General features: G+C 44.1%; 1 protein-coding gene across 1 annotated transcript in view; it reads left to right on the top strand.

Annotated features, from left to right (window-relative positions):
* tanc2b (tetratricopeptide repeat, ankyrin repeat and coiled-coil containing 2b) overlaps positions 1-24,933 on the top strand; it is a 133,088-nt gene extending 108,155 nt beyond the window's left edge. Inside the window, 13 exon segments of the mRNA XM_052478001.1 lie at positions 2,895-3,131; positions 3,264-3,458; positions 3,774-3,867; positions 9,608-9,741; positions 10,989-11,112; positions 11,328-11,420; positions 11,423-11,502; positions 15,327-15,459; positions 17,501-17,530; positions 18,768-18,859; positions 19,113-19,259; positions 19,480-19,580; positions 19,794-24,933. Coding sequence (XP_052333961.1) covers positions 2,895-3,131; positions 3,264-3,458; positions 3,774-3,867; positions 9,608-9,741; positions 10,989-11,112; positions 11,328-11,420; positions 11,423-11,502; positions 15,327-15,459; positions 17,501-17,530; positions 18,768-18,859; positions 19,113-19,259; positions 19,480-19,580; positions 19,794-22,128 — 3,795 coding nt within the window. The 3' untranslated portion in view covers positions 22,129-24,933.
* The last annotated feature ends 706 nt before the right edge of the window (positions 24,934-25,639 follow it).

Here is a 25,639-nt window from a genome sequence, read left to right on the forward strand (position 1 = left end):
TAGGCAGACTTGCTCTGTCCAGTGACTGTGTTATTTTGCCCATCTTAATCTTTTATTTTTATTGGCCAGTCTGAGATATGGATTTTTCTTTGCAACTCTGCCTAGAAGGCCAGCATCCCGGAGTTGCCTTTTAACTGTTGACGTTGAGACGGGTGTTTTGCAGGTATTATTTAATGAAGCTGCCAGTTGAGGCTAGACACTCTAATGTATTAGTCCTTTTGCTCAGTTGTGCACCGGGGCCTCCCACTCCTCTTTCTATTCTGGTTAGAGACAGCTTGTGCTGTTCTGTGAACGGAGTAGTACACAGCGTTGTACGAGATCTTCAGTTTCTTGGCAATTTCTCGCATGGAATAGCCTTCATTTCTCAGAGCAAGAATAGACTGATGAGTTTCAGGAGAAAGTTATTTGTTTCTGGCCATTTTGAGTCTATAATCAAACCCACAAATGCTTATGCTCCAGATACTCAATTAGTCTAAAGAAGGCCAGTTGTATTGCTTCTTTAATCAGAACAACAGTTTTCAACTGTGCTAACATAATTGCAAAGGGGGTTTCTAATGATTCTAATGAATGTTTTTTTCAATGGGAAGTAATAGTTGTGTATTTCAATTGGGAAATGCTTAATGGTTGTGTTTTTGTATTCTTATGATTGGGACCTACTGGCTTATTATGTCTGAGTTTATGGACTGCTTATCCTTTAACATCATTCTGTGTGTGATTGTCTTTGCATCGGCCCTATGCAGTGGTGTAGTGGTGATTTAACATCATTCTGTGTGTGATTGTCTTTCCATCGGCTCTATGCAGTGGTGATTTAACATCATTCTGTGTGTGATTGTCTTTCCATCGGCCCTATGCAGTGGTGTAGTGGTGATTTAACATAATTCTGTGTGTGATTGTCTTTCCATCGGCCCTATGCAGTGGTGTAGTGGTGATTTAACATCATGCTGTGTGACTGCTGTCTTTCCATCGGCCCTATGCAGTGGTGTAGTGGTGATTTAACATCATGCTGTGTGTGACTGCTGTCTTTCCATCGGCCCTGTGCAGTGGTGTAGTGGTGATTTAACATCATGCTGTGTGTGACTGCTGTCTTTCCATCGGCCCTATGCAGTAGTGTAGTGGTGAATTAACACCATGCTGTGTGTGACTGCTGTCTTTCCATCGGCCCTATGCAGTGGTGTAGTGGTGATTTAACACCATGCTGTGTGTGACTGCTGTCTTTCCATCGGCCCTATGCAGTGGTGTAGTGGTGATTTAACATCATGCTGTGTGTGACTACTGTCTTTCCATCGGCCCTATGCAGTGGTGTAGTTGTGATTTAACACCATGCTGTGTGTGACTGCTGTCTTTCCATCGGCCCTATGCAGTGGTGTAGTGGTGATTTAACATCATGCTGTGTGTGACTGCTGTCTTTCCATCGGCCCTATGCAGTGGTGTAGTGGTGATTTAACACCATGCTGTGTGTGACTGCTGTCTTTCCATCGGCCCTATGCAGTAGTGTAGTGGTGATTTAACACCATGCTGTGTGTGACTGCTGTCTTTCCATCGGCCCTATGCAGTAGTGTAGTGGTGATTTAACACCATGCTGTGTGTGACTGCTGTCTTTCCATCGGCCCTATGCAGTGGTGTAGTTGTGATTTAACGCCATGCTGTGTGTGACTGCTGTCTTTCCATCGGCCCTATGCAGTGGTGTAGTGGTGATTTAACACCATGCTGTGTGTGACTGCTGTCTTTCCATCGGCCCTATGCAGTAGTGTAGTGGTGATTTAACACCATGCTGTGTGTGACTGCTGTCTTTCCATCGGCCCTATGCAGTGGTGTAGTGGTGCTTGGAGAAAAGGGTATACTCTAATTTTCCCCAAAAGTTCCCAAACGACCCGCCCAGCGAAGGAAAGTCACCCTGTGTGGAAAATCCTATGTTTAACAGTTTTTAAAAATGTGTTTTCCTATAGATTTTTCAGATTTTCACTCTCAAAATCATACTTAAAATAGAAATAAAATACAAAAATGTGATGGTCTAAGTCCACAACAATTTTTAAACCACATCAATCTGATTGGATGGGCCACACAGGCACTTCCACGTCTACGCCCCTGATGCAAACAGCGCATGATGACAATTGCATATCACAAATAGCCTATTAACCAACACTTCCGACTAAACTTTTTAAATACCTGATTTGCATACCCATTGTTGTCTTAGTTAGCATTTACTGTTAGATATCATAGGTTGAAACGTCTTTCCTACCCTACCGGCTACCGATGTCATTCTTCTGTGAGCTGCTCCATGCCAAAACCAGCTGAGAACTGCACACACTTGCTGCCTGCAGATGATCTTCTTCTGAAACTAGATTGTGTGCAGTGCACATGTGAATATATTTCACGTGCTTTGCGATTGTGTAGGCTACATTGTGCATGATTTCTCTATTGTACTACATAAATCGTATACCTTCACTACACTACCTTGATACGCATCAGTATGGATGAAGAAGTCAGTATACACAATGCCCACTGAAAAAAACCTGCGTATAGCCTTCTTGTTTTACAAGAAATGCACTCTCCTACATGAGTGCGCTGGTATTATGGTTGCTGTCTGAGACAGAGTCACGACCGAGTACGAATGTAACCGACACCGAGACAAGATCGATACAATGAGTATGTTGTCTCCAGATCTTAACATCAAGGTACTGCTTTCCATTTGAAAACAAAAGCCTCACACTCATGGCTCTGTAGATACCAGCGTTTGGACAGCTATGCTGCCATCATCAGGGTTTCAGCTCTCCCTTTGACAGGGGGCCAACCAACTCGCCTGAGGGGCTGTTCCTACTGATAAATTAAACTCTACTTTTGCTACAGTTGTTTTTCTCTGTGTCTAACACTGTGTGAAATCTGTCTGTGTCCAGGTGAGCCGGTTGCTGATGCTCGGTGGTGCCAACGTGAACTACCGTACAGAGGTTTTGAACAACGCCCCGGTGCTGTGTGTGCATGCCCACCTGGGTTACATTGACATGGTGGGGCTGCTGTTGGAATATGGAGCCTCTGTAGACCAGCCCTCAGAGAGCGGTCTCACCCCACTGGGCTACGCTGCCGCTGGGGGACACATGGCTATAGTCAACACACTGTGTCGCAGGAGAGCCAAGGTGAGAGGGGGAAGAGAGGGTGCAGTGTGTGTTTGTAGATTCATCTCCTATCTATGGATATGTTCTATGGACGAATGGGGATTGACCATCTTTGTGTGTGAGTGTGAATTATGTGTGTGTGTCCATCAACAGGTGGACCACCTGGATAAGAATGGTCAGTGTGCCGTGGTGCATGCAGCTCTCAGGGGCCACATGGAGATGGTCAAGTTCCTTATCCAGTGGGACTGGGCCATGGGACAACCACAACAGCAGCAGCAAGGAGCCTTCAGCAAGAGCCATGCCATTCAGCAAGCCCTCATCGCTGCAGCTAGCATGGGATACACAGAGGTAGGCCTCCCGCATGGGATACACAGAGGTAGGCCTCCCGCATGGGATACACAGAGGTAGGCCTCCCTGCAAATCTCCTTACCTGGAATATTTTGTGAAATAGATTACTCGGGTATACTGTAGACCCCACTTACCCAGCTGACAGTTTTGTAGAGCTAAGAATATATATTCGATTTTTTAGTCTGGGTAATTTCCCTGCAGTGTGTGGACTGGACAGCAATTCATTGTTTATCCCTATGTGATCCTACTAGTATTGCATGCCACTCACACTAGTGATATTTTGGGAGGTGTAATATGTATCATTATTTCCACCAGATTGCGTCCTACCTGCTGGACCTGCCAGAGAAGGATGAGGAGGAGGTGGAACGTGCTCAGATTAACAACTTCGACACCCTGTGGGGAGAGACAGGTATGCTATGGCCTCTCGTCATGTGCTTTTTAACAAGGTCTTCAGATACAGTCCGCAGCCTTGTGGAGATTGTTTTCAACCCAGGAAACTATTTTGTTTTAGCCTGTCCATTTTTACAGCGCTGTTTCCTTAGGTGGAATCATTAGGTGTCAGTGGCTTTAGGTTTGACACTTGAATACTAAACCGATGCTTAGTCTGGGCTAAAGATGAGTTGTAGCGGCCACCAAAACGTGGATGGATGTCATGATTGCTTGCTTAGACATAGGAAGTGATGCTTGCTGTCTTGTTGTACTTGTTAATCACAGGGTTTTAGATCACTACACTTAGATAGAACATGTTAATAAATTGTCTTAAATCAGACAAGTCATGACAGAGGGTTTTGAGAAGACCCATAGAGTGAGGGCTGCAGTGCGGATATGAAAGAGAGAGATTTGCTCTGCTGTTTTTGCTGCTGCTGCGCCAAACAGACACTGGCTGATGTCAGACAGACAGTGCAGTGGTGTCATTGGAGCACAGACAGACAGGGCAGAGCTCAGAGCTAGTCTTAAAGGGAGAGTGTGTGTGTGTGTGTGGGGGGGTCTGCTCTGGGGTGCTCAACTATGACTATGTGGTTCCCACATGTGGATTGGAAAGATTGAGAAAAATCAAGCTATTACTGTTAGAGCCGATTCTCTCTCGCACTCTCTCTCTATACTAATATGAGTCTCTCTCTCTATACTAATATGACTCTCGCTCTCTCTCTCTCTATACTAATATGACTCTCGCTCTCTCTCTCTCTATACTAATATGACTCTCGCTCTCCCTCTATACTAATATGACTCTCTCTCTCTCAATATTAATATGACTCTCTCTATACTAATATGACTCTTTCTCTGTACTAATAGGACTCTCACTCTCTCTCAATACTAATATGACTCTCTCTCTCAATATTAATATGACTCTCTCTCTCTATACTAATGACTCTCTCTCTCTCTGTACTAATATGACTCTCACTCTCTCTCTATACTAATATGACACTCTCTCTCAAAACTAATATAACTCCTGCTCTCTCTCTATACTAATATGACTCTCACTCTCTCTCTCTCTATACTAATATGACTCTCGCTCTCTCTCAATACTAATATGACTCACTCTCTCAATACTAACATGACTCTCGCTCTCGCTCTCTCTCTCTCAATACTATTATGAATCTCTCTCTCTCAATACTAATATGAATCTCGCTCTCTCTCAATACTAATATGACTCTCTCTCTCTCTCTCTCTACATTAATATGACTCTCGCTCTCTCTCTCAATACTAATATGACTCTCGCTCTCTCTCTCAATACTAATATGACTCTCGCTCTCTCTCTCTATATTAATATGACTCTCGCTCTCTCTCAATACTAATATGACTCTCGCTCTCTCTCTCTATATTAATATGACTCTCGCTGTCTCTCTCAATACTAATATGACTCTCGCTCTCTCTCTCTATATTAATATGACTCTCGCTGTCTCTCTCAATACTAATATGACTCTCGCTCTCTCTCTCTATATTAATATGACTCTCGCTCTCTCTCTCAATACTAATATGATTCACTCTCTCTCTCAATACTAATATGAATCTCGCTCTTTCTCTCTCTCAATACTAATATGAATCTCTCTCTCTCTCAATACTAATATGAATCTCTCTCTCTCTCTCTCTCAATACTATTATGAATCTCTCTCTCTCTCTCTCTCAATACTATTATGAATCTCTCTCTCTCAATACTAATATGAATCTCTCTCTCTCTCAATACTAATATGAATCTCGCTCTTTCTCTCTCTCAATACTAATATGAATCTCTCTCTCTCTCAATACTAATATGAATCTCTCTCTCTCTCTCAATACTATTATGAATCTCTCTCTCTCAATACTAATATGATTCACTCTCTCTCTCAATACTAATATGAATCTCGCTCTTTCTCTCTCTCAATACTAATATGAATCTCTCTCTCTCTCAATACTAATATGAATCTCGCTCTCTCTCTCTCTCAATACTATTATGAATCTCTCTCTCTCAATACTAATATGAATCTCGCTCTCTCTCAATACTAATATGAATCTCGCTCTCTCTCAATACTAATATGACTCACTCTCTCTCTCAATACTAATATGACTCTCGCTCTCTCCCTCAATACTAATATGAATCTCTCTCTCTCAATACTAATATGAATCTCGCTCTCTCTCTCGCTCAATACTATTATGAATCTCTCTCTCTCTCAATACTAATATGAATCTCGCTCTCTCTATACAAATGACTCTCTCTCTCTCTCAATACTATTATGAATCTCTCTCTCTCAATACTAATATGATTCACTCTCTCTCTCAATACTAATATGAATCTCGCTCTTTCTCTCTCTCAATACTAATATGAATCTCTCTCTCTCTCAATACTAATATGAATCTCGCTCTCTCTCTCTCTCAATACTATTATGAATCTCTCTCTCTCAATACTAATATGAATCTCGCTCTCTCTCAATACTAATATGAATCTCGCTCTCTCTCAATACTAATATGACTCACTCTCTCTCTCAATACTAATATGACTCTCGCTCTCTCTCTCAATACTAATATGAATCTCGCTCTTTCTCTCCCTCAATACTAATATGAATCTCTCTCTCAATACTAATATGTGGTCCTTCTGTAGCTCAGTTGGTAGAGCATGGCGCTTGTAACGCCAGGGTAGTGGGTTCGATCCCGGGACCACCCATACGTAGAATGTATGCACACATGACTGTAAGTCGCTTTGGATAAAAGCGTCTGCTAAATGGCATATATTATTATATTATTATATATTATATTAATATGAATCTCGCTCTCTCTCTCGCTCAATACTATTATGAATCTCTCTCTCTCTCAATACTAATATGAATCTCGCTCTCTCTATACAAATGACTCTCTCTCTCTCTCTCAATACTAATGACTCTCTCAAAACTAATATGACTCTCTCTCTCAATACTAATATGACTCTCTCTCTCTCTCTCTCAACACTAATGACTCTCTCAAAACTAATATGACTCTCTCTCTCTTTCTCAATACTAATGACCCTCGTTCTCTCTCTCTCAATACTAATATGACTCGCTCTCTCCATACTAATATGACTCTCTCTCTCTCTCTCTCAATACTAATATGACTCTCTCTCTCTATACTAATATGACTCTCTCTCTATACTAATATGACTCTCTCTCAATACTAATATGACTCTCTCTCTCAATACTAATATGACTCTCGCTCTCTTTCTCAATACTAATGACCCTCGCTCTCTCTCTCAATACTAATATGACTCTCGCTCTCTTTCTCAATACTAATGACCCTCACTCTCTCTCTATACTAATATGACTCTCGCTGTCTTTCTCAATAATAATATGACTCGCTCTCTCTCTCAATACTAATATGACTCTCGCTCTCTCTCTCAATACTAATATGACTCTCACTCTCTCTCTCAATACTAATGACTCTCGCTCTCTTTCTCAATACTAATGACCCTCGCTCTCTCTCTATACTAATATGACTCTCGCTGTCTTTCTCAATACTAATATGACTCTCGCTCTCTTTCTCTATACTAATATGACTCTCGCTCTCTTTCTCAATACTAATATGACTCTCGCTCTCTCTCTCAATACTAATATGACTCTCGCTCTCTCTCTCAATACTAATATGACTCTCGCTCTCTCTCTCAATACTAATATGACTCTCGCTCTCTCTCTCAATACTAATATGACTCTCGCTCTCTCTCTCAATACTAATATGACTCTCTTGTGTTCATCTGTAGTGAGGTCAGAGTTATAAAACACTGTTTTAATGTCGAACATGTCTCATACCTTTATAGGGGAGTATGTTGCGATATACAGTGCCTTGCGAAAGTATTCGGCCCCCTTGAACTTTGCGACCTTTTGCCACATTTCAGGCTTCAAACATAAAGATATAAAACTGTATTTTTTGTGAAGAATCAACAACAAGTGGGACACAATCATGAAGTGGAACGACATTTATTGGATATTTCAAACTTTTTTAACAAATCAAAAACTGAAAAATTGGGCGTTTAAAATTATTCAGCACCTTTACTTTCAGTGCAGCAAAACTCTCTCCAGAAGTTCAGTGAGGATCTCTGAATGATCCAATATTGACCTAAATGACTAATGATGATAAATACAATCCACCTGTGTGTAATCAAGTCTCCGTATAAATGCACCTGCACTGTGATAGTCTCAGAGGTCCATTAAAAGCGCAGAGAGCATCATGAAGAACAAGGAACACACCAGGCAGGTCCGAGATACTGTTGTGAAGAAGTTTAAAGCCGGATTTGGATACAAAAAGATTTCCCAAGCTTTAAACATCCCAAGGAGCACTGTGCAAGATATAATATTGAAATGGAAGGAGTATCAGACCACTGCAAAGCTACCAAGACCTGGCCGTCCCTCTAAACTTTCAGCTCATACAAGGAGAAGACTGATCAGAGATGCAGCCAAGAGGCCCATGATCACTCTGGATGAACTGCAGATATCTACAGCTGAGGTGGGAGACTCTGTCCATAGGACAACAATCAGTCGTATATTGCACAAATCTGGCCTTTATGGAAGAGTGGCAAGAAGAAAGCCATTTCTTAAAGATATCCATAAAAAGTGTTGTTTAAAGTTTGCCACAAGCCACCTGGGAGACACACCAAACATGTGGAAGAAGGTGCTCTGGTCAGATGAAACAAAAGTTGAACTTTTTGGCAACAATGCAAAACGTTATGTTTGGCGTAAAAGCAACACAGCTCATCACCCTGAACACACCATCCCCACTGTCAAACATGGTGGTGGCAGCATCATGGTTTGGGCCTGCTTTTCTTCAGCAGGGACAGGGAAGATGGTTAAAATTGATGGGAAGATGGATGGAGCCAAATACAGGACCATTCTGGAAGAAAACCTGATGGAGTCTGCAAAAGACCTGAGACTGGGACGGAGATTTGTCTTCCAACAAGACAATGATCCAAAACATAAAGCAAAATCTACAATGGAATGGTTCAAAAATAAACATATCCAGGTGTTAGAATGGCCAAGTCAAAGTCCAGACCTGAATCAAATCGAGAATCTGTGGAAAGAACTGAAAACTGCTGTTCACAAATGCTCTCCATCCAACCTCACTGAGTTCGAGCTGTTTTGCAAGGATGAATGGGAAAAAATGTCAGTCTCTCGATGTGCAAAACTGATAGAGACATACCCCAAGCGACTTACAGCTGTAATCGCAGCAAAAGGTGGCGCTACAAAGTATTGACTTAAGGGGGCTGAATAATTTTGCACGCCCAATTTTTCAGTTTTTGATTTGTTAAAAAAGTTTGAAATATCCAATAAATGTCGTTCCACTTCATGATTGTGTCCCACTTGTTGTTGATTCTTCACAAAAAAATACAGTTTTATATCTTTATGTTTGAAGCCTGAAATGTGGCAAAAGGTCGCAAAGTTCAAGGGGGCCGAATACTTTCGCAAGGCACTGTATATAACACATATAACTCCTATATAACTCCCTGTATGTTGTGTTGTGTGTTACTCACCCCTGCCTTGTGTGTCCCCACTCTCCATTTCGCATCCACTTACTATACAATCTGCATACTAACACATGACTCACACACAATAACTGTCAGTCTTAGAATGATCAAGTGTAAAAATAAAAAAAAGTAAAATACTTGTGTTGTATAAGATGACTGATCCCTGTGTGTCCATCGCCTCTCCCTGAAGCTCTGACGGCAGCGGCGGGCCGGGGGAAGCTAGACGTCTGCAGACTACTGCTGGAGCAGGGAGCAGCGGTGGCTCAGCCCAACAGACGAGGCATCGTGCCCCTGTTCAGTGCTGTCCGACAGGGAAACTGGCAGGTGAGGCTGAGTTTACCCTTTATAGTGCACTACTTTTGACCAGGGCCCATAACACAGAACACTTCATATTAAAGGTGCTGTAGACTCAGAAAACTAACGTTGCTACGAGCAGCACCACAGATGTTGCGATGAGTGAGATGAAAAGACTTCGCTCTCACACTGTCACACACAGTATCTGCACATGTGCATGGGTTCACTTCCCGCTGTTAGAGCGTGGTAGGTATGAGACCAAAACAGCTGCAAAGTTTAGCCTCGCGCTTTAACTCTCTTAGTTGTTGTGGAAATTGACTCACTATTCTGTTTACTTTGTGCACCCAAATCACATAAAATTGTATTGGTCTTATATACATATTTCGCAGATGTTATTGCTGGTGTAGGTAAAAGCTTGTGTTCCGAGCTCCAACAGTGCAGTAATATCTAACAATACACACAAATCTAAAATAATAGAATCAAGAAATATAGAAATATTCGGATGAGCTGTTTATGAGCTTGATGACAACTTTTCATTATCACAATCAACTTCATGAGGTAGTCACCTGACCTTCATTTTTATTTAACCTTAATTTAACTATGCAAATCAGTTAAGAACAAATTATTATTTACAATGACGGCCTAGGAACACTGTCTTTTTCAGGGGCAGAACAACAGATTTTTACCTTGTCACCTCTGGTATTCGATCTAGCAACCTTTCTGTTACTGGCCCAACGCTCTAACCACTAGGCTACCTGCCTTAAAGTAATGATGGACTGTCGTTTCTCTTTGCTTATTTGAGCTGTTCTTGTCATAATAGGGACTTTGTTTTTAACCAAATAGGGCTATCTTCTGTATACCACCCCTACCTTGTCACAACATAACTGATTGGCTCAAACACATTAAGAAGGAAATAAATTCCACCAATTAACTTTTAACAAGGCACACCTGTTAATTGAAATGCATTCTAGGTGACTACCTCATGAAGCTTATTGAGAGAATGCCAAGAGCGTGCAAAGCTGTCATCAAGGCAAAGGGTGGCTAATATGAAGAAACTCAAATATAAAATATATTTTGATTTGTTTAACACTTTTTTGGTTACTACATGATTCCATATGTGTTCTTTCATAGTTTTGATGTCTTCACTATTAATCCACAATGTAGAAGATATGAAATGGGTAAAACAGTCAAATCAGACGAAGAGAGATCGAACGGCAATGTTGACAAAAACAAACAGTTGTGTACTGGATGGTAACGCTAGTGTTGTCCTCTCTCAGATCGTGGACCTACTCCTTACTCACGGAGCAGACGTGAACTTGGCTGACAAGCAAAGCCGAACCCCTCTGATGATGGCTGCCTCAGAGGGTCACCTGGGCACTGTGGAGTTCCTACTGGCACAGGGTGAGGGTCAGGAGGAAGAAAACATCCACTCATGTCCTTGTCATTTACATTGTCTTTGACCTGCTGTCCTTTCATCCTTTGAATTATATAACTCTCAATTATTTTTTTCATCATTACTTTGTTAAATACAATCACCAAAGCATTGATGGTACTTTATTTTACCAATTGACCTTTGACTCCCAATGCTGACCTCTAATCCCTGACCCCTCTGCCAGGTGCATCCCTACCTCTAATAGACAAGGAAGGGTTAACGGCTCTGAGCTGGGCATGTCTGAAGGGACACCTGCCAGTGGTGCGCTGTCTGGTGGAGAGGGGGCTGCTACGGACCACGCTGATAAGAACGGACGCACGCCCCTCGACCTGGCTTCCTTCTACGGGGACTCGGAGGTGGTGAGTTTATAATTCTCCCCCGGGAACAGGCCCAGATCCACGTAATTTGCATGAGGAAAAGACAGAGGAAAAGAGGACGCAGATCGGGCTGCCTTTTGAGAATCCGTAGGCAAGTGTGTAAACTCCCACTGCCATCAATTCTACTTGTTAACATGCAATCATTGGAAAATAAAATTGATGACCTACGATTACGATTATCCTACCAACGGGACATTAACAACAGTAATATCTTATGTTTTACCGAGTCGTGGCTGAACGATGACACGGATAATATAGAGCTGGAGGGATTTTCAATGCACCGGCAGAACAGAGAAGCTACGGCTGGTAAGATGAGGGGTGGAGGTGTGTGTCTTTTTGTCAAAAACAGCTGGTGCGCGATGTCTAATATTAAAGAAGTCTCGATGTATTGCTCGCCTGAGGTAGGTAGATAAGCTGTAGACCACACAATCTACCAAGAGAGTTCTCAACTATATTATTCGTAGCCGTCTATTTACCACCACAGACCGATGCTGGCACGAAGACTGCACTCAACCAACTCTAGGCCATAAGCAAAGAAGAAAATGCTCACCTAGAAGTGGCACTCCTAGTGGCCTGGGACTATAATGCAGGCAAACTGAAATCAGTTTTACCAAATTGTTACCAGCATTTCACATGTGCAACCAGAGGAGAAAAACTTGACCACCTTTAGTCCACACACAGAGATGCATACTCAAGCTCTCCCTCGCCCTCCATTTGGCAAATCTTACTATAAATCTATCCTCCCGATTCCTGCTTACAAGCAAAAACTAAAGCAAGAAGTACCAGTGACTCGCTCAATACGGAAGTGGTCAGATGACGCGGATGCTAAGCTACAGGACTGTTTTTCTAGCACAGACTGGAATATGTTCCAGGATTCATCCAATGGCATTGAGGAGTATACCACCTCAGTCATCGGCTTCATCAAAAAGTGCATCGACGACGTCACCCCCACAGTGACCATACATACATCTCCCAACCAGAAGCCATGGATTACAGGCAACATCTGCACCTAGCTAAAGGCTTGATCTGCTACTTTCAAGGAGCGGGACACTAATCCGGACACCTATAAGAAATCCCATTATGCCCTCAGACGAACCATCAATCAAGCAAAGCGTCAATACAGGATTAAGATTGAATCCTACTACACTGGCTCTGATGCTCGTTGGATGTGGCAGGGCTTGAAAACTATTACGGACTACAAAGGGAAACCCAGACGCGAGCTGCCCAGTGACGCGAGCCTACCAGACAAACTAAATGCCTTTTATGCTTGCTTCAAGGCAAGCAACACTGAAGCATGCACGAGAGCAACAGCTGTTCAGGATGACTGTGTGATAATGCTCTCGGTAGCCGATGTGAGCAAGACCTTTCAACAGGTCAACATTCACAAAGCCGCGGGTCCAGATGGATTACCAGGACGTGTTCTCAATGCATGTGCGGACCAACTGGCAAGTGTCTTCACTGACATTTTCAACCTCTCCCTGACTGAGTCTGTAATGCCTACATATTTCAAGCAAACCACCATAGTCCCTTTGCACAAGGAAGTGAAGGTAACCTGCCTAAATGATTACTGCCCCATAGCACTCACGTCAGTAGCCATGAAGTGCTTTGAAAGGCTGGTCATGGCTCACATCAACAGCATCCTCTCGGATACCAATGACCAAATCAAATCAAATTGATTTATATAGCCCTTCGTACATCAGCTGATATCTCAAAGTGCTGTACAGAAACCCAGCCTAAAACCCCAAACAGCAAGCAATGCAGGTGTAGAAGCACAGTGGCTAGGAAAAACTCCCTAGAAAGGCCAAAACCTAGGAAGAAACCTAGAGAGGAACCAGGCTATGTGGGGTGGCCAGTCCTCTTCTGGCTGTGCCGGGTGGAGATTATAACAGAGCATGGCCAAGATGTTCAAATGTTCATAAATGACCAGCATGGTCGAATAATAATAAGGCAGAACAGTTGAAAAGTTGAAACTGGAGCAGCAGCACGGCCAGGTGGACTGGGGACAGCAATGAGTCATCATGTCAGGTAGTCCTGGGGCATGGTCCTAGGGCTCAGGTCCTCCGAGAGAGAGAAAGAAAGAGAGAAGGAGGGAATTAGAGAACGCACACTTAGATTCACACAGGACACCGAATAGGACAGGAGAAGTACTCCAGATATAACAAACTGACCCTAGCCCCCCGACACATAAACTACTGCAGCATAAATACTGGAGGCTGACCCACTCCAATTCGCATACCGCCCCAACAGATCCACAGATGACGCAACCTCAATCGCACTCCACACTGCCCTTTCCCACCTGGACAAAAGGAGCACCTTTGTGAGAGTGCTGTTCATTGACTACAGCTCAGCATTCAACACCATAGTTCCCACAAAGCTCATCACTAAGCTAAGGACCCTGAGACTAAACACCTTCCTCTGCAACTGGATCCTGGACTTCCTGACGGGCTGCCCCCAGGTGGTAAGGGTAGGCAACAATACATCTGCCACGCTGATCCTCAACACTGGGGTCCTTCAGGGGTGTGTACTTAGTCCCCTCCTGTACTCCCTGTTCACCAACGACTCCAACACCATCATTAAGTTTGCTGACGACAACAGTGGGCCTGATCACCGACAACGATGAGACAGCCTATAGGGAGGAGGTCAGAGAACCGGCAGTATGGTGCCAAAATAACAACCTCTCCCTCGATGAGAGCAAGACAAAGGAGCAGATTGTGGACTACAGAAAAAGGCGGGCCGAACAGGCCCCCATTAACATCAACGGGGGTGTAATGGAGCTGGTCGAGAGTTTCAAGTTCCTTGGTGTCCACATCACGAATGATCTATCATGGTTCAAACACACCTAGACAGTCATCAAGAGGGCACGACTATACCTTTTTCCCCTCAGGAGACTGAACAGATTTGGCATGGGTCCCCAGATCCTCAAAACGTTCTACAGCTGCACCATAAAGAATCCTGACCGGTTGCATCACCGCCTGGTATGGCAACTGCTCGGTGCTACAGAGGGTAGTGCGTACGGCCCAGTACATCACTGGGGCCAAGTTTCCTGCAATCCAGGACCTATATAATAGGCGGTGTCAGAGGAAAGCCCATAAAATTGTCAGACAGTCCAGTCACCCAAGTGATAGACTCTTTTCTCTGCTACCGCACAGTAAGTGGTACCGGAGCGCCAAATCTAGGACCAAAAGGCTCCTTATCAGCTTCTACACCCAAGCCATAAGAATGCTGAACAATTAATAAAATGGCCACCGGACTATTACATTGACTCCCCACTTGTTTTGTACACTGCTGCTACTCGCTGTTTATTATCTATGCATAGTCACTTCACCCCTACCTACATGTACAAATTACCTCTAACCTGTACCCCCGAACACTGTCTTGGTACCGGTACCCCCTGTATACAGCCTCAATATTGTTATGTTATTGTGTTACTTTTTGTAATTTTTAACTTTAGTTTATTTGTTAAATATTTTCTTAACTATTCTTCTACTACTAACTGCACTGTTGGTTAAGGGATTGTTAATAAGTATTTCACGGTAAGGTCTACACTTGTTTTATTCGGGCGCATGTGACAAATAAAGTTTGTTTTGATTTGGATGGACAACATTAGGAACAAAAGAGACACACTTGTATTGTAGGTCTTTTGTCTATCCCGATGTGTTCAAGTATAGTTATATTTGTGTATATTTTGCGAGCAGTAACCCAAATTGTAGTACCATCCTATGATTCTACTTTAATGAATATAATTTGAATCACTACATTTCTCCCTCCTCGCCCCTGTTCCATTCTTCTGCTGTCTGTCCTCTCAGGTCCAGTTTCTAGTGGACCAGGGGGCGATGATAGAGCATGTGGACTACAGTGGGATGCGTCCTCTGGACCGGGCCGTGGGCTGCAGGAACACCTCCGTGGTGGTTGCCCTGCTCAAGAAGGGAGCCAAGATAGGTATGGAGAATGGACTTAGTGTTAGACTGAAGGCCAATAGATTTTGGGCAGGGGCTGTCCCAAATTGCACCCAATTGGCCCTGGTCAAAGGTAGTGCACTATGTGGGGAATATGGTGCCATTTGAGACGCAAACAGGACTTGTATGTAGACAGTGAATGAAATACCTCTCCTGGAAAATAACCCATTCCTCTCCACAGTGCAACAGGATATTTTGACTGTTGACAGTTGTATTTATTATTTTACACTTGACTATCTGATATTGAGACACAATACAAAGACTATTCGTGCATACAGTAGGATGACACCGAAATACAGAATATGCATCCTAAATGGCAACCTATTTCTTATATACTGTACTCGTCAAAGGTTTGGACACACATTCATTCCAGGGTTTTTCTTTATTTTGACTATGTTCTACATTGTAGAATAATAGTGAAGACATCAAACTATGAAATATCACATATGGAATCATGTTGTAACCAAAAAAGTGTTAAACAAATCAAAATATATTTTGATTACTGCACCTCAGATTGCAGCCCAAATAAATGCTTCACAGAGTTCAAGTAACAGACACATCTCAACATCAACTGAGGAGACTGTGTGAATCAGGCCTTCTTGGTCGAATTTCTGCAAATAAACCACTACTAAAGGACACCAATAAGAAGAAGAGACTTACTTGGGCCAAGAAACACAAGCAATGGACATTAGAGTGGTAGAAATTTGTCCTTTGGTCTGATGAGTCCAAATTTGAGATTTTTGGTTCCAACCGCCGTGTCTTTGTGAGACGCAGAGTAGGCGAACGGACGATCTCCAAATATGTGGTTCCCACCGTGAAGCATGGAGGAGGTGTGATGGTGTGGGGTGCATTGCTGGTGACACTGTCTGTGATTTATTTAGAATTCAAGGCACACTTAACCAGCATGGCTTCCACAGCATTCTTCTAGTGGGACTATCATTTGTTTTTCAACAGGATAATGACCCAACACACCTCCAGTCTGTGTAAGGGCTATTTGACCAAGAAGGAGAGTGATGGAGTGCTGCATCAGATGACCTGGCCTCCACAATAATCCGACCTCAACCCAAGTGAAATAGTTTGGGATGAGTTGGACCGCATAGTGAAGGAAAAACAGCCAACAAGTGCTCAGCATATGTGGGAACTCCTTCAAGACTGTTGGAAAAGCATTCCAGGTTAAGCTGGTTGAAAGAATGCCAAGAGTGTGCAAAGATGTCATCAAGGCACAGGGTGGCTACTTTGAAGAATTGATTTGTTGAACTCTTTTTTTGAATACTACATGATTCCATATGTGTTATGTCATAGTTTTGGTGTCTTCGCTATTATTCTACAATGTAGAAAATATTTAAAATAAAGAAAAACGCTTGAATGAGTGGGTGTGTCCAAACTTTTGACTGGTACTATAGTACTTTGACTAGAAGTCTCTTTGGAGCTGAGCTAACAGCTAAACCCCCGCTGCTACTGTATTGCCCCCCACCCCCACCCCGCTGCTGTACCGTACTGCAGCTTTTCTCTGTTCTCTCTGGCTAGTCACTCCTCAGGTCTTTATATCTGTCTTTGTTGTTCTACTGTTACCGTGTATCCTGTATTCTTTCTCTTTCATGTTGTCTCTGTCTCTTCCTCTCTCTCAGCTCTCTGGTTCTTTCTTTTTTGCTTTCTCCCTTGTTCTTTCTTTATCTATAATTCTTTCTTTCTATCTCTCGTTCTTTCTCTCGTTCTTTCTCTCTCTCGACAGGTGGTTAGCACTGGCAGTATGTTTTTCTTCTTCCTGTGTCTCTTTCTTTCTGCTGGGGCACTTACCCCCGCTTCTCACTGCTGCTTTTTCTGTTCCTTCTCTCACACCTCATCTTCCACCACCTCCTTTTTCTCTTTCTGTTTTTTTTTCCACTTGTCCTCTCTCTCCCACGCACCTCTTTCTGTTTTTTCTCCTTTGATTACTCTGGCACGCTGCTCTACGCCCCCCCCAACACTCACTTCCTCCCTCGCTCATAACCTCTCCCTCCCCCTTGATCTCTCTGCGGTACCAGGATGTCAGACGCTGCCCAGTCGGCCCAGAGGTAATCCCAAGGCTGTCGACATCTCACCCCAGCAGGCATTTTGACAGCCCTATCTCTTTCTGTGTTGTTTCTGTGTCGTTATGGTCTAAGTGTCAGCAGGCCACTTAGACAGCAAGCTAAGTGTCAGCAAATCCCATACTGAGAAATAACACTCAGGTATTACTATTATCACTGAGGCCGGTTTTCAATCCTATTGTGAGTTATAGGCATTGCAACTTTTAAAGGCAATGTTCCCCCGTTCGTGGAGATCCCATTCACTGTAAACACTGCATATGTTGGCTCAGTCATAATTTGCCTTTAAAAGCTGCAATGCCTATAATCTGCGATCAGATTGAATCCCGTCCTAACTTTTACTTGGACTGGTTTTATTTAGAGGTAGATGTTCACATTCCGGTTGGTTATCATATGACAGCATGCCCAGCCTCCAGCATACTACATTGTATCAAGGTGTTTTCTTATTTCCATCTCACAGATGCATGATGAACCCCTCCTATACCTTCACTTGGTAATGATCACCAGGGGAACTGCATGCGTCTGTAATGCCTTTTCTCCACTATCCACAGTTCAGATGATTCTACTGTGCATTGTTCATTCTTCTGAAACGTTCCTCAGTGTCAGCTAGGCCAGTCAGAAGTCCTGTTCCTACCTACTTCCTCTACCGTTGCCTCACCCTTGCCCTGGTCTGCAGAGCTCTCCTGTGTCCTGCTTGCCTAGCTGCTATGAGTCTTTTCGTCATGCAAGAAACCCACCAACCTTGTCCTCATCTCTCTAGTCTCTGTGTAAATGGGTTTCAAGTGTTGCTTTCTGCAGAGAGCTATCCTCGTTAGGTTAATTGTCTTGCGTCAGATAGCACGATGATTCCGTCTGCACTGACTGGCGGTTGAGGGACGAGCGTCGCGTAGGAGTGAAGCCACCTGATGTAAGACAATTAGATTGGGAGTGACTCAGTCTCTACCAGCCGCATCATTTTGCAATCTTTCATATTTCTACCCTTTTGGCTGGGATATTGTCCCTACAGTGTACTCCTCTACCTAGAGCAATAGACTTTAGAAAGAGAATAGCTTCATTTTCTCTGCAGTGGACAGACGTCTGCCTATCGGTCATTCCTGCCATTTTGTTTGTTGTTCTTGTCAGTTGTTGTGTGTTTACTGTGACTCAAAAACAACTCCTACATTCCTTTTCATTTTATCTTTCCCTGCTTCTCTCACTCCTTTCTTTCTCATCCTGTGTTCTTCAGGTCCAGCCACGTGGGCCATGGCTACCTCCAAACCCGACATCATGATCATCCTACTGAGCAAGCTGATTGAGGAGGGAGACGGCTTCTATAAAGTGAGATCAGGAGGCCCTATCCGAATCTGAGGAAGGACAGTCAACTATTGATGAAAAATATTAATACATACTGTATAAGAAAGAAAATATATCTATACACCAAAGAAATAAAATGTTATCATTATATATTTTATTACACTTTTACAGATGTATTTATCCTCAAGTGCCATACAACTTGTTTTGTTTTAATGATCAATAAGACCTATATTTCTGTCTTGTATGAATAACATGTGTGTGTCGGTGTGTTCAACAGAAAGGGAAGGTAAAGGAGGCAGCACAGCGCTATCAGTACGCCCTCAAGAAGTTCCCCCGTGAAGGCTTCAGTGAGGACCTCAAGACTTTCAGGGAGCTCAAAGTGTCCATCTTCCTCAATCTGTCCCGATGTCGGAGAAAAATGAATGTGAGTTGGCGGGCTCTGACCATGGATGCATCACAAATGGCACCCTTGTGCCCTACTTTTGACAAGAGCCCCATGGTTCATCTATAGTATATTATCTATATGTAATAGTGTAAAGTATGGTAAAAGTATAGGTGATAAGCATTATATTACTGTACCTATAACGTTACCTCTGTTTTACCCCAGTAATATTCTGTAAGTATCTGACTCATCTGACTCTCAGGACTTTGGGATGGCTGAGGAGTTTGCTACAAAGGCGCTTGAATTGAAACCAAAATCCTACGAAGCATACTATGCCAGAGCACGTGCCAAGCGTAGTAGCAGGTATTTATTTCCCCTGCACCTCCCTGATATCCATCTACTGTAGAATAGTTTACATACTCCGCTTCACCCTCTTATCTTCTTCAGCCTCTCATAAAACAGTTTTCCTTCTTTTTTGACCAATTCATACAAATGTGTTCATTTTCACAGCAGTGTTTTAAAACCTTCCCTCATTTCCAACCCTGTCGTATCTTTCCTTCTTGTCTGGATTTGTAGACAGTTCCCTGAGGCCTTGGAGGACCTGAATGAAGCCATGAAGCAGAGCCCCAACCACTGTGAGATCCAGCGCCTCCTGCAGCGAGTAGAGGAGGAGTGTCGACAGCTCACCCAGGAGGAGGAGGATGCACAGAAGCTGGAGCCTCCCCCATCTCCTCCCCCATCGCCTCCCCCAGAGGAGGGAGAGGAGGAGGAGATGTCCCTGTCCTCCCTCCCCCTCCCCCTGGAGCTCCCCCCTCCCCCGGAGCCTCGGCTGGAGGACATGGAGCCGGTCCAGGATCTGTTTGAAGACGAGGACTATCTGGAGCAGGAGCTGGAGGCCATGTCTATGGGGAGTATGGGTTCTATGGGTCTGGCCCTTGAGAGGGAGCCCCGCTCCAACCCCTCCAGTCTGCCTGTCATCCAGAGCCCACCTCTCTCTCCGACCAACCACCACCACCCCTACCATCACCAGGACCAGACCTACCTGTCAGGGGGCTCCCCCATGGCCCAGGCTTACGACTATGGCCACCCCAGCCCCACCTCCATGTCCTCCCCCAGCAGCCAGAACTACCAGCCACCGTCGCCCCCCTCCCTCTCCCCCACGCACCACAACTCCCACTATCGACACAGCCCTCCACAGACCTCCCCGGTCCACCAGACCACGTACCACTTCAGCCCCCCGCCCATGGGAGGCAATGGAGGAGTGGGTCAGGGGATGGACCACGGATACCAGAGTCCCCCGCTCTCCCCCCTCCGTCGGGGTGGGGTACAGAGCCAGTACAGAGCCAGCCCCCCGGTGGAGAGTGTGTGTCTGTACAGGTCCCAGTCAGGCTCTCCGGTGCGCTACCAGCAGGAGCAGCCTCCCCTGTCCAAGATGAGCAGCCAGAGGTCCTTCCAGCTGAGCTCACAGCCCTCCCTGCACCACCAGGCCTCCCTGCACCACCAGGCCTCCCAGCACCATGACACCCTCCAGACACACCAGCACCACCAGGCCCAACTGCACCACCAGGTCTCCCAACAGCACCACCAGGCCCAGCTACACCACCAGGTCTCCCTGCACCACCAGGACTCCCTGCACCACCAGGGCCTGCGTCTCCAGCCCTCCATGGCCCAGATTGTTCGCACCAACCAGCCCAGCAACGCATATGGCCAGATGGGCCACCCCATGCGCTACCAGGGGGGCTCCATGGACGTGCCGATGGAGAGCCAGAGCCGGTTGATGTACCAGCCCTCCCTGGATGGTCGCTCCATGCCCCAGTCCAGCCTCTCAGCTGGGGCCCTCTGTCAGCATGGGGGCCGAGGAGGGGTCATAGAGGGCCTGATGAAGGACGAGCTAACCCAGCGCCCCTCCTCTGCCTACCGTGCCAGCAGTGGGGGGGGACAAGGGGGCCAGCTCCAGGGGGGTGTCCGCTATAGCCAGACTCCCCAGATTAGCCGCAGCCAGTCGGCCGCCTACTACCCTGTCGCCAAGCACGAGCTGGAGCGTCAGAACAGTGCCATGCCTCAGTGCCAGCTGGGATCGCCAGAGATCAGCCACATGGTGAGGCGGCCCATCAGTGCCACTACCCCGGAGATCAAACCGCACATGTCCACTCCGCGGCCCCTCATCCACTCCCAGAGCGTGGGCCTCCGCTTCTCCCCGTCCAGCAACAACATCTCCACGGGGGGCTCCAGCTGTAATCTAGCCCCAGGCTTCAGGCCTTCCTCTTCCATCCAGGGGATGGAAATCCCGCTGCAGGTGGCCTACGAGGGCTACGAGGGGTACGAGCACTCCTGTAACGATGACATCTCCCCAATCTCGCCGGCCCAGGGAGGTGGTGGGGGGCTGTACCAGGGCGAGGGCACCCGCTCACGGACCACGCCCTTCATGGGCATCATAGACAAGACGGCGCGGACTCACCAGACTCAGTACCTGCAGCAGCCCTCGTCCCAGCGGCCCTGGGCCATGACCTCCATGGACTCTGGCATCAGCCCCACGTCGCCTGGCCAGCTGATCCAGCAGGGCTCGTCCTACAGCCCCCCGACCTCGCTGGGGAACATCGCCTACTACAACAAGACTAACAACGCCCAGAACGGACAACTCCTGGAGGAGGACTACTACCCCCAGCAGCAGCAGTCCTCCCTGGGCAAGCTGGCCAATGGTGGCTCCCGGGGTGGAGGAGGGGACATCCTGGAGAGGGTGAGCCAGGTGCCCACCTATCCAGACGTGAAAGTGGCAAGGACTCTGCCCGTAGCTCAGGCCTACCAGGACAACATGTACCGACAGCTCTCCCGTGATATCTCCCGTGACTCTAGGCAGGGCCCCACCTCCCCCATCAAACCAAAGAGACCTTTTGTGGAGTCGAATGTGTGAATGTCCACGGCCGAACTGGGCGTGTGAGTGGGAGGGGAGGAAAGGGGGAGGGGGAAGTTGAGTTGGGCTGGAGACCTTGTCTGACATTGATGAGCACATAATAAAAAGACAGAGTACAGCCCCACTCACACAGAAAGCAGTGTCTACAATAGGCACACACTGGCGGTAGAGGTCTAGTCATACAGTACATAGATACTAAATACTAATACGTGAGAGATTGTACTATTTTGTTGTTAAACTTCAACTCTGCACACATTGAAATAGAAAGATATGACATTGAAAGGTGATGACAGGGCCAGTGCTGATCACACCCAGGGTCAGAGGCCCTAACACTTTTATAGGGAGGGGCACAACTTCCTCCCCAAGACCTTTGGGGAGGTCTTGTGTGGGGTGGTGAGAGTAAAATTGGGGGCCCTTACCTTACTGTACCTGTGGACTCTAACCATCTACCATGTTTTATCCTTAAAATACAACGTGTGCTCTTATTCAAGGTTGCTAGACTCCGTAATACAATGCTAATATGTTCAATACTGTAAATGGAAATTACAACTTGACAGTGCTTAGAGAAAAAATATATAATATTTATTATTAAGCTATATAATGTATATACGTATAAAAACATAACATAGCTTGCATTTGGATTGTATTATTTCTGTTTTGCCCTTGTTGTTAGCCTTTCGTCCTACTAGTCATGCAACGGCAGGTTTTGAAGATTTATGCTGCACTCATGACATGTCGGCCAGGAAAACTCTGATATTTCAGACTTGGAAACTCATTGTAGAAAAATTATACAATGAGTTTCCAAATTGGAAAGTATCAGAATCATCCAAGATGAAGCTCTACACATATAACGTATGATAATTTCAACTCTGAAATAGGAAGTTCCGACAAGCACAACTACGGCAGGGGAGGGACATTTACAAACTTTAAATTATTCAATGTCAAATGTTATTTTCGTATTTTCGAAATATTGGGCTTGTTATGTTATATTTGTGGTATTTTCACTCAACCCTACCACATAACGTTGCCTTTCATTTGAAGTTCAATTGTTACTGCCATGGCCTTCTACAAACATCCTCTAGAGAATAGTTCAACCAATAAATTACTCCTAATAATCACGCTGCGTTGTACTCGTTGAATGTTATTCGTCTTTCTTCCAACTAGGATAACTTTGCAGTGTTTTAAAGGGGTATAAGAGGTTTAGTTTTGTGAAATATATTTATTTTTTCATTGTGCATAGGTCATTGCCATTGGTTTGAGGACAGAGAAAGTCATACAGATACCAAAGTTTGGAGATGTCCCCCTTCTGAAGTTCATGGTAATAGGAGTATATATAAAACACATAAATCATATACAGAATATAATAATGTGAGGGATATTTGAAGTTTTCTTTGCAATTAAAAACTATTGAACGCAGACACACACACCGTCTTGGTACTGGTACCCCGTGTATATAGCCATGTTATCGTTACTCATTGGGTATTTATTCCTTGTGTTATAATTGTTCTATTATTTATCTTTCTGCATTGTTGGGAAAGGCCCGTAAGTAAGCATTTCACGGTTAGTCTACACCTGTTGTTTACCAAGCATGTGGCAAATAAAATTTGATTTGAAACCACTGTTAAAGACATTTTTCTTTTGTATCTGCATCATATTTGCTTTTCATTTTTTACTGAGTTTTCATTCATAAATGTCTGCACTAAATGCCTGTAAAGTTCTTAACTAAGGGTGCACTTTATGTATTTTAATTGCTTTATTTTAGTTGTGATTGGTATTGAATTTGGATGAATGGAGGTCAGGTGGAACTTCTTCTGACCAGTGATAATGGATTATTACTGATGACTCATCGTCATAGGAACTCTGATCTGCAAAGTAATGAATGACAACATGAATAATAAATATGTGTATATACCCTTCAACCCAACCCCAGATCCCTTCATAGACAGACAGGTCTTGTACACAAATGGCTTGTTTAAAAAAAAATCCGTACCACAAGTGGAAATGTTTCTATTTTGCAGTTTCCTTATAGCTACTGTTCAATTCAATTATAGTGTGTGTGTAACCTATTGACTGACAAAGTCAATCAAATGGCCCCAAATCCAGTGTCAAGGGGAAGTCCTGGAGAGAAAAATGTAAAGCTTGTATTCATGACTAACGTATTTTTATACTTGCCATGTTAGAGTATAAAAACAATTGGTGTGTGAAAGTACTTCAGTCAGATTGAATGCTCAGTCAGTTACCACTGCTCAATGGACAGCCTCCATTTGGGTCTTGTCTGCCATTCAAATGGTTCCCAACCCACAGTATAGCTCATTTGGACAGTTTTAAGACCCTACCTGTATGTAAGAGGAATTGTACTATTCTTTCAAAAAGGACTTTGACAGACTTTGTTTTTCAACTTTTTATGTAAATTAGTTGGTTGTAAATATTCAGATGCATGTTTGATTATTTTGCCAATCATGATCTCAAACAGAAACACATATAGTGTCCTGAATCTGGCCTGTGTTATACATTCGCGATTTGGGATCAGAGTAATGAAGCTGTTATGCCTGAATATCCTTTTCCTTTCCCCCCAACCAGACACAACGCAAAACTCTGAAGCATTCTATTTGTATTATTTTATTGTATTTGCTTGCTGAGCAGAGTTCTTTTGTCTGTAAATGTGAGCTTTAAGAGCGCTGTGATAAGTTGAATTAAAAATAATAAAAAATTGTGTTTTTATCTCATGATAACTGATTGTAATCTGTACAGTCAAACCTATGTATTGAAGAATAACATTTATAAATGGTTACCAACTGAAAAACATCCTGCATGCATGTCATTTATTTGCTTTGATCTTTCAGGTGAATGATATGAATAGCTGCTTATGTAGCATACAGTAATCCTTAAATTTTCATTGTCAGGTCCTTTTTGATTTCTTTAACGTTACATGCCAAGCATAACATCAACTCCCGCCTGAGGGAACAGCACACTAGCCTACTTGATTATAACAGAGTCATTAATTGATTAGGTTTAACCAGAATGTGGCACCATTTACCTTCACTTACAGATCATTTGTCAATCAAATTGTAACTAAACAAAATGAGATATTGCATACATATGTGAAGGAGAAGGTTACACTGCTGGTTACATATCTAAGAAGGAAGAAGGCTACATTGCTAATTACATAGCTTGAAATAACAGACACATAGTAGAAGCTGAGACAAAATAACACCAAAAACATTTGGCCCACAGTTGAAGTCGGAAGTTTACATACACTTAGGTTGGAATCATTAAAACTCGTTTTTTAACCACTCCTCAAATGTCTTGTTAAAAAACTATAGTTTTGGCAAGACGGTTAGGACATCTACTTTGTGCATGACAAGTCATTTTCCCAACAATTGTTTACAGACAGATTCTTTCACTTGTAATTCACTGTATCACAATTCCAGTGGGTCAGAAGTTTACTTACACTAAGTTGACTGTGCCTTTAAACAGCTTGGAAAATTCCAGAAAATGATGTCATGGCTTT

Source organism: Oncorhynchus keta, chromosome 24, assembly GCF_023373465.1.
Source record: "Oncorhynchus keta strain PuntledgeMale-10-30-2019 chromosome 24, Oket_V2, whole genome shotgun sequence".
NCBI classification, from domain to species: domain Eukaryota; kingdom Metazoa; phylum Chordata; class Actinopteri; order Salmoniformes; family Salmonidae; genus Oncorhynchus; species Oncorhynchus keta.